This window comes from Palaemon carinicauda, chromosome 44 (assembly GCF_036898095.1).
Source record: "Palaemon carinicauda isolate YSFRI2023 chromosome 44, ASM3689809v2, whole genome shotgun sequence".
Lineage (NCBI taxonomy): Eukaryota > Metazoa > Arthropoda > Malacostraca > Decapoda > Palaemonidae > Palaemon > Palaemon carinicauda.
In genome coordinates, this window is record NC_090768.1 from 16,417,267 (window position 1) to 16,427,266 (window position 10,000).

The window sequence follows — 10,000 nt, forward strand, 5'->3', positions numbered from 1 at the left end:
TCTGCCAATACAGAGGTACTGGAATTTAGTTGTTTAACATCAAGGGTCGGCATTTAGCCCCTTTCTGATTATGTTGGTTATAAAAGAGGAAGAGAGGGGCAATTGTCTCTTGAATAGGTTGGTGTGATGGGAAATACTGGCAAAGTTTAGTTTGTAGTGTCCAGCAATGAAGGAGGGAATAGGATATTTATACTGGATGGAATACGACTAAATTAAAGAGAAGTGACTTTCAAATTTTTGGGATCTCCATTAAGCCAACAATGAGGGTGTAAATCTGAAATCGAAAGTAGGATAACAGTAGATTGAATGAAAGTATAAGTAATGTGTGTCAAAAGAATCCCAAATATACCAAAATCAAGATGTTTTGTGCTCTGATCAGCCCAGTGATAATGTATGTTTTAGAAACATGGACATCACGCAAGAAAGAGGAAAAGAAGCTAGAACGAGGAGAAATGAAGAGATTTTGCTGACAAATGAGGAAATTAGAATTACCGGGATGGTAAATATTACTTACGTGATTAGTGTCAAGTCTGAAATGGTATAAACATTTAGTAGGGAAGGGGAAAGGGTGATGGAATCTTGGGCAGAACCAGTTAGGAGGTTTATGTCGAGAGGTATGCATTGAAGAAGTATGTAGAGAAGGGTTTGGAGCAGGGTGATGTTTTGTCTAGAAATAATTGAAGAAGTCCCATCAAGGTAACAAGCACATACTTTAGCGATAGTGATGTGCGTGAATATATATATATATATATATATATATATATATATATATATATATATATATATATATATATGTTTATATTTTATTTATATATGAGTAATTATGAATATATATATATATATATATATATATATATATATATATATATATATATATATATATATATATATATATATATACAGTGTATTTGCCTTTTGCAATGGCCTTGGAGCATGTGATGCCCTTCTTACAATTTCCAATGCTATACAGAAATCTCTTGATTGTGGTCAGGTTTTTGTTATGATTAGCCTTCATTTTGGTGCTGCCTTATTCATGGTTAATCATGACGCCCTTGTTTTCAAACTCGAACAGTTGGGAGTAGGTCGGTCTTTTCATAACATTATTCGTGAAATTTCAAGTCGTCTTCTTCCCCACAGTTATATCTACATTAAGTTGTCGGTTGCCTGATGAGCCCTCTCCAATGCCTGCTATTAAAACATCTGCTTCCACCAAACGTCTTCTCTCCATATCATCCTTTATCATATCTTGCCATCCAATTCTATGTATCCCGCTTGATCTTCTCCCCCTACCAGGTTCCTCCCTCTTTACTCCCTCCCTAACATCCATCAGCAACACGTGCCCACACCATCTCAGTCGTGACACTCATCTTCACTCTATTCTTTATTACCGCTGCCATTATTCTTTCATCATTTTCCAGAGTTTCAAGAAATAGTCCCATGATCCAACTCAGAATTCTCATCTCTGTTCTCTCAAGCTTTGCTTCCTCTTTTCTTTTTAAAACCTAGGTTTCTGATCCATACATAAACACTGGTCTTAAAATTTTAAGTAATAGATTACAACGAGTTGTTGATCTATATTGAGTATATGAATGTGATATCTGGTATTTCTGAGGGTAGTGTTCTTGCCCCATTGCTTTCCATGCTATATATTCACAGTATGTAGTTTGGCCTAGAAAACAAGTTCATTTCATATGTAGAGGGTGCTAATTTCTTTACCTCAATCCCATCTCCTGAATGTAGAACTGGAGTTGCTGAATCCCTCAATAGAGTTTTGGCTAAAATTAGAGAATTTTGCATGAAGTTGAACTTAACAAAACTCAGGGCATGACTGTAAGTAGTGGGTCCTCGTCCAGATCTTTGCATTGATGTTTCTCAACTACACACAACTCTATAAGAAAAATAGGTGTGATACTTGACAGCAATTTTACTTTTGAGAAACAAATTTTCTGTTTCTTCTTCAATGGCACAAAAAATAATTTTATTGAGAAACTTTTCTTAAGAAATATTTCAATTCTTTCATTCTACTTTTTTCGAGTATTTTTCTCTTGTCTGGTTTTCAGCTGCTAACTCTCATCTTAATGTGTTGGACAAAAATTTGTGACCTATCAAATCTCTTATTCCTGATCTGGATATTAATCTCCGGCACCGTCGTTCAGTTAGTTCTTTGTGCATGTTGCATAAGATTTTTCATAATTTTTACCATCCTTTCCAATCAGGTCTTCCCAAACTTTACTAACCTATACCTATTATTAGGTATGTAGTTAATTCTAACAGCCATGCTTTCTCTATCATGAGGCTCAACACTACTTAGTATTCTCGAAGTTTTATTCCAGCTGTGACCAGGTCGAGGAATGAACTATCTGGTCTTGCAGTTGAATCGGTGGAAATTCAGAAATTCAAACGTGCATCGATTATATATATATATATATATATATATATATATATATATATGTGTGTGTGTGTGTGTGCGTGTGTGTGTGTGTGTGTATGAGTGTGTGTGTCGTGTCATGTCTTGTAGGTGAGTGCTTGTTTGCTTGTAAATCCACGATGAATAGGTTTACAAATATGTGATTGTAAAAATATGGATGTTAATGTAATTCATCGTGATTGCCGATATTTCCTCTTTTTAGGAGACGGATGAATTACAATAATTACAAATTTAATACTCACTCGTCCCTGAGTTAAATGATGTGGTAGATGACTATTCATCAACTTAAATTTGATACAGGTGTTGATATGCAAAATGACATTTTGTTGATGATTTTTCCCAAGGTCATCCAAAGTATAGAGAATGAACAGTCTCAACATTTGAATCGATTTAAAAATTTTAAATACTTCACAGGTCATCTAATTACAAATATACATCTGGGGAATCATGTTTTATTACAAAAATACTCATTCTACAAAATTACGGTACAAAAATACAATAACATTTAGGACACATGTAAGGGTTTCTACGGTATTTTCATATTATATTTTCTTTCACTTTCCCAATCCCTCACAGTACGACACTTCCTTGTGAATAGAGAAATAACAAATGTCTCATTGTTTTAGCTGTTTACATTATTATTGTAAGTGAAACGCAGATATCCCGGAAGAACATAACTGTAAGCGCAATTCATTTTTCTCTTCCTTCAATTTTTTTGTGTATGTATTTTTTTAGTCATTTTTCTTTTTATTGAATAGAATTTTCTGATATATTCGTAACGTCAATTTTCTCTACCACAAAATCAATTATTAACCTTTCATTTGCAGTTATATCATGATTTAGTTCTCTTGAGTTTTTTTAGTTATTTTTTTTCTTTCGAAATAAATAATGCATTCCTGTTCTTTCACCAAAGCATTTTTGCGGAAGGCATCTTTTAATTTTCAGAATTTTTTTCTTATGGTATTTGATGCTGCCATTAAGGTATCCACATAATCTCTACGTGAACTTTTGTATTTCTACGTTTAACAAACTGCAGTGATTTGTTAAAGCATTTAACGTCTAACGAGTCTTACTTTTATTTTCATACACTAAAATTCTTACTTTTCGGGAAGATGAATTAATTTTGCATCAAATAAATTTCTTTCGAAACTAGCTATATTTTCCGGTTTAGTTTGGAGTTTAAGCTTTATCACTTGTATTTCTAACATTTTCACTTTTTAAGACATCGTAAATTTCAATTTATATATATATATTTTTTTGAAGCACATTCACACAAAAAACTACTTAAGCTGAAAACTTCCTGCCCATTAGTAGAATATCTAAATTTAACTGAAACTCAGGAAATGAGTTGTAAAAATACTTGGCACTTCTGAAAGATGAGTTACAGTCAATGGTAAGGTATCTGCCACAAAACGACGAAAGTATTTCACTTTGAAATGGAATACTCACATCACAATTTCCTCATTGTTTTCTTCACCATTGGAGATATTACTAAAACGGAAGCGACGATATAAAACTAGGCGATGACAAATGACATTTTATTGTCCATGGATAATGTTCACTCTCTGAATAAGTTATAGACATGAGCATTAGGTAATTATTGGCAATTAAAATCAAGGCCATTTGTCAATCCACTGTCTATCGTTTGTGAAACATAAACTTATTTTTTTCAGCATTGTCTATGTATTTTTACTTATATTTTGTAAAGCGAAAATTTACGAAATTTACTTGCGTGACTGCTCGGGAGGGTATAAGCGTTCATTTAATAACCTTATGTGTTTTTAAACAACAATCTTATTGTACAATAAATATCATGTATGAATACATTAACTTAACACTTATTATAAATTACCTTTCCCTTTTTATACCTGTAATATTTTTCTTAGGAGAATGATCGATAGTTTCAAACATTTTTATGTAACTACCTGGCAAAAGAAGAAAAAAATTCGGGCGCCATATATACACCAGACTACAGCCAGACATTTAACAGCATTCGATATGTGTAAATACTTTTTTTTTATACAGTGTTATAAACAATTTGTATCACAATTATATTTAACATATCATCCGTGAATAAATAAAAGAGGTTCCATCGACTAAAACTACTACGAAGGGAACATATGTTTTGGGAAGATGATTTTGTGTTCTTATGTAATTTTCCCCTAAAAAGGGGAATCACGCGGTCTGCAGGCATTCGGGACATATCTGGGCTTTCATGCTATCTACGGAGTTTCAGTGCTAGTAGAAATCTTAGTTCTTTGGAGGAATCTGGGCTACATTTATGATGATCCATTCTAGTATTTCTACATGACTAATAACATTTTGGGGATCATTAGGGCTATTGGTATCGTGAAAAGTACCACTGACATTGAGAGGTTTTAATTCAGATGTTGCATCCTTGACTTCAAGAAAATTTTTGTATATTATGATAGGTGACAACTGTATTCTTCTATCATAAAAGTATCGTTCTATGATGGGTGCTTATGCATTGTGGGAGTAATGTGCTACGTATGTAAATGTTCCAGTCAGGTTGATAACATAACGAGTTTTGAAGGTTCATACGCACATTTCATTCCAGCAATTGCTGCTGGGTCCAGGGAATGTGAAAACGTTGTTTTCTATATTAAAGTTTTATTTATACTAATTTTTAGATACCACAACAGTTTCTTTTTTGAATAGTAACCCCCAGTATTTTCTATGAGAGTGAATGGTTTCCTCTGCGTGGTCAACCTTCCTCTTTTAATAAAGCCCAGTGACATATGCTGGTTTTGTTTTATGGTGGCACTTTTATAATAGCGGAAATTTCTAGGAGCTTTCACTTTTTTTTTTTTTTTTTTTTTTTAATTTCTTATGAATGACAACTTACACCAGTTATGATAATCAAATCAATTTTGATATTCAATTGCACGCTTCAAGAAGCATATTTTTCCTTACCTCTTTACTCATCCTATAAACAGATTTAAGCTACAATTTTATTTTTCTTAAAGCCCAGTGACCTCTTGGATTTGCTTAATGGTGGTACCATAATGCCTATACAGTTTTATACGAGCTTTTGTGTTCTGTCTTTTTTTTTCTTATGTCAAGCAACCTACGTTAGCTCAGAGGATTAAAATGTTAATATTTGGTTGAGTGCAAACTTTATGCAACACAATTTGCTCTCAAATGATCCTAAAAATAGAATTAACCTAGAGTGTTTCATGAATTAAAGGAGAAATTAAGGGGATTTTGCATACAGAATGCATTTTTAAAATTTAAGTTCAAGATATTTGATGTAAAATTTCATGGAAGTTATAATTGGATTTAGATAGCTTTAGTCCAAATTATGGACAGTGAAGGACATTATAATGATTACTTTCATATGATATCATTGACTTGATTACTGGGATGCTTTAATGCTGCCAATGAAATAGTTCCCTTCACTGTAAGGCCTGGCGACAGATTTTAAGTAAAATATCAACACTACTACCACAAACTTATTTTTAGAAAATATTCTAAGGGCGCACAGCTTTCAACTACCTAAAACACGTTTCCTAAATCTTAAATAAAACAGTCATATATATTTAAGCATATATACAAAATTCATAGATATCAACTGTGTCACTGTTTACAAATAGTACAAAAATCTGTATAAAACTTGGCCTCAACAATATGGCTCTTAGTTCGAGTAGAAGAGGATGATAATGATAAGTTAACTTAAAGGAAGAACAGGCGAAGGTAAGCTTCACCTGTATGTTCAGTGACGTCAGTATATGTTCTCTTTGTGAAAGTTCATAGGAAGGATAACTTCTCTAGTCATGAGTCTCTGGGCTTCTTTCTTCTTCTTTCTCTTCACTTTTCCCCTCTGGTAGATTCTAACAGCCACAAGCGTAGAGGCAAACACTAAGAGGGATATCAAGACTGCTACAGCCCCGAGAGCAAGGTAGAACCAAGGGACGGTGAAATATAGACAAGCAGTGTGGAGCTCATCTGCTCCTGAGGGACAGTGTTCCATCCCATCGCACCAAAGCTCTGGATTGATGCAAGCATCTAGTTCTGGACACAGATGTGGACAAGAAGCCACTGTGCCCTTCCCTCGCCCATCCACACTTTTGAGGGATTCCAAAGCAGAGGGCCTGGGCTCACGACGTACCTCGAGCCAAGTTAGCTGATACATTCCAGGTTCTCTTGCAAGATAACGGATGATGAAACTCTCAGGGCGAGGCTCTATCATATCTATTTGGGAACTCCAACCCGAGGAGAACATTTCTACACTGTCTACAACGTTTTCTTCTGGGCATACAGATTTTAAGGGCTGTGAAGAATGACTGCCATATATTACAAGCCGATTTTGCGTTGAACAACGTTGACTAGATGCATGGTAGCCTGGAATATTCAAATAGAGATGGGTATGTTCTCTTGCATTAATTCTCCATGGATATTCGTAACAAGCATTGTGATGCAAATCACTCTGTATAAGAACAATTCCTGTGGAACCGTTGACAACTCTCTTTTCTGGGCACTTTTCTGTCTTAACGAATTCATATTCAGCATCAAAGTAGAAGTCATTAAAGTCCTGGCTCCAGCTCATATCTTTTATCATAAAATCAAGTTGTACATAACTTGTATGACTAACAAAAGTTGCTGGGCTAACACCTCCATTACACACACAGCCAAGAGGAAGGCGAGTGTGTTTCCAAGGCTCTTCCCAAGCCTCTAAGACAGCAGAACCAGATAGCCGTGCTATGCACTCATAGAGATTTGTTTGAAAATTATGAATTGTCTTACACATATTACTACGAAATACAACATTTGTGATTTTCAGTTTTATTGCTTCTCCACTTATGGGCTTAAATATATATTTACAAAATAAGGAAGACTTACCCCCTCTTCCATATAGAAAAATGTTTTTAGGAGAACCGAAATGTCCTTTTGTTTCTCTTTTACTTGTAAAAATGCGGTCACAGTCACTCTCAGGTTCTTTTTGTTCCTGAAACACGTTTACAAATTCATAGTGAATTTCATATTCAAGAGGGAGAAGGCTTGTGCCATATGAAAATTCTTGTGTTAAAAACAGAGAAGGACCAGTTGAGAGAAAACTCTCCTTAGTAGAGCAAGGTCTACTGATGGTTCCTTTCTGCCTAGATCTAACACAAATTGGTGGTTGTTGCTCTTCACAATATTCTCCCATTAGATGAGGATTTCCAGTTTGAGAATTTAAAGGACTATCACCATCATAGATTGCCAAACGGTTTTCACATGGTAAATAGTTGATCATAGCATTTCTTTTCCCTGCTCTGTAATACTTAGTGAAATATATCCATACAACTTCATTCCGTCTGCCTACAAAATGATAACTACAAGAAGAATTGGCAGGAACAGCAAAAACGGGACTAAGTACTGCTCCACTGGTAAGACCAAAGCTTTTCAGTGTGTGCTTACAGTGTAGGCCATTAGTGTTACCTGGACTTTGTTTCATATAAAGAATATTTGCTTCAATTTCAAATCCAGTTACTAAATTTGGTAGATGATTCATCATCCCAGAGGTTGCTGTTACAAATACCACAAGCATTTCTGGTCCACTGGAGGTAATGTTAGGTATGGTTGCAGTTCCACAAATTTTTGCAAGCAAAGGAGATTTCATTGAGCCACCATCATAAACTAAAAGATAATCATCTGGTGATCGACACTCTACATCTTGTCTTAACCTTGATTCTGGTGATACTCGTCCGCCATGTCCTTGACGACCAACTTGTATCAATCGATCATTTTCTTGACTGAGGCTCACTACTGGTATTATGTCGGGTGATGTCGGCGGTAGGGCTTTTACCAAATAGTAACAAGTTACATTCCGAGGATAGAGGCCAGGAAAATTTGGTGATTGCAGACGACACTGACGCGATCTGCAGCCTTGAAACATACGACTACAGACGCTGTTCTGCACTGGCTCTCCTCTGTATTTTTCAAAGCCTCCACGTCCATATCGCACAAGGGCTCGTTCACGGCGCAGAAATTTGTATCTGGAAGAGATATAAAAAAATAAGTTTGGCAGAAAGAAGGGTTAATTTTTCATTTAGTAACAAAAGCATCTATATATTTTGGAAAACCAAACTAAAAGTTCAAAATTAAAATGTAATTTTTTTATTTATTGCCAAAAATATATATTTTTTTGTTTTCTTATAAGTATGTCGTCAAACACTCATTTTGATAAATATGAGAAATCTCCTGACTTATGAAAAAGCGTTATTGCCACAGGAAGATCTCCCTTTGTAATAATTTTATGGTTTTGCTATTGAAAGATTTTATGGAGGAATCCTCCTGATTTATTTTAGCATATTTTGAAGTGGTTTGTCGAGAGAGCTTTTTTGCATTAGTGTTGTAAAATGCGCTTCAACTTATGTTATAGCTAAAAACCATGAAACAATATTTAAAGCATTCAGCTATTAGAAAATATCTGGAAAATTTGAGAAAAATTTCCTAAGCCTAAATATGACATCATTAATGATATGCAGGTAAACAGATATTTTTTCTAAATATAATTAAAACCATGACGCATTTAATTCATATCTACCTTATAATATTTTCAATTAGAATATATGCAATCTGGCAACCAGAGTAAAAGAAGCAAGGTATTATTGCTGCTTCTGAGATCCTTTTTTAAAAGTTAACTGAAATTATTCTAAATTCATGCACAAAAGAGATCCTAGGTCTTGGTTTTGAAAGCTGCTAACCTGATTTTAAATTTCAGGGGATTGTCGAAATACTCTCCCTGCGTTGTCGAGGCTGCATGTAGAGTAACAGCCACAGAATCACTTTCACTGTAATATACATTAAGGCCGGACCCCTCTCCACACCAACGGCCTCCACGTCTCGGGAGTTTTGTCTCCTCGATGCCAACGTAGTCTCCGTCGCAGCCTCCGATTCCAGCGCCTATAGAAAGTTGAGGTAGGAGATTCATATTTGTTGCTTATTAGGGTAAAAAAAAAAAAAAAAAAACATGATTGAAAACACTTTGAATGAAATGATTTCCAAATGTTCTATGTAGCATGGGTGTAGTCACTTTTATCCACATCAAAAAGATGAGAATAATTTAAGCCACTTGAGTGTCTTGATTTCAATTTAAGTGAGGTAATTAGCTGTTTAACTTTGCGTAAGGTCACTTGTCAGCTTTCTTAGATAATTGTATGGCCAGTCTTGTTCGTCAGGTTTCGTAAATAAACTTAACTTCAGTATATGATAAAATCCTATTAACTGTATTTCCCCTGGGTTTTCCATTTGCTGGATTTCTTTTTCAGTTGCCATCTTTTGTTTATTTGAATGCTAGAATATCTCAATTGAAGGGAATTAAAAGAAACAATGTGCGTTTTCTGTTTTCTTTTCTTTCTTTTTTATCTTAAAACATCGTATGAGATGAATGATAAGCTTCATTTACAAAAAAAAAAAAAAAAAAAAAAAATATTACTTCCTACATTTTAGGTCTGTGTTGAAGTGCTAGCCCTAAAAATAATGATAAATGTTTCCTATGGTTGCACCATTAGATCCGCTGGTATTGCCACTTCATGGTGGATATCATGGATTCAGATTCATTAACACCAT

The 10,000-nt window shown here is 34.6% G+C and overlaps 1 protein-coding gene and 1 long non-coding RNA gene across 2 annotated transcripts in view; one reads left to right on the plus strand and one right to left on the minus strand.

Moving 5' to 3' along the window:
* LOC137634575 (uncharacterized) overlaps positions 1–10,000 on the plus strand; it is a 629,767-nt gene that overhangs the window by 183,386 nt on the left and 436,381 nt on the right. Inside the window, exon 3 of the long non-coding RNA XR_011042534.1 lies at positions 9,153–9,349. This is a non-coding gene — a long non-coding RNA (uncharacterized lncRNA). The remainder of the gene's footprint in view (positions 1–9,152; positions 9,350–10,000) is intronic.
* LOC137634574 (uncharacterized) overlaps positions 3,073–10,000 on the minus strand; it is a 257,426-nt gene continuing 250,498 nt past the window's right edge. The window contains exons 5-6 of the mRNA XM_068367038.1: positions 9,136–9,334; positions 3,073–8,424 (exon numbers count right to left, since the gene is read on the minus strand). Coding sequence (XP_068223139.1) covers positions 6,171–8,424; positions 9,136–9,334 — 2,453 coding nt within the window. The 3' untranslated portion in view covers positions 3,073–6,170. The remainder of the gene's footprint in view (positions 8,425–9,135; positions 9,335–10,000) is intronic.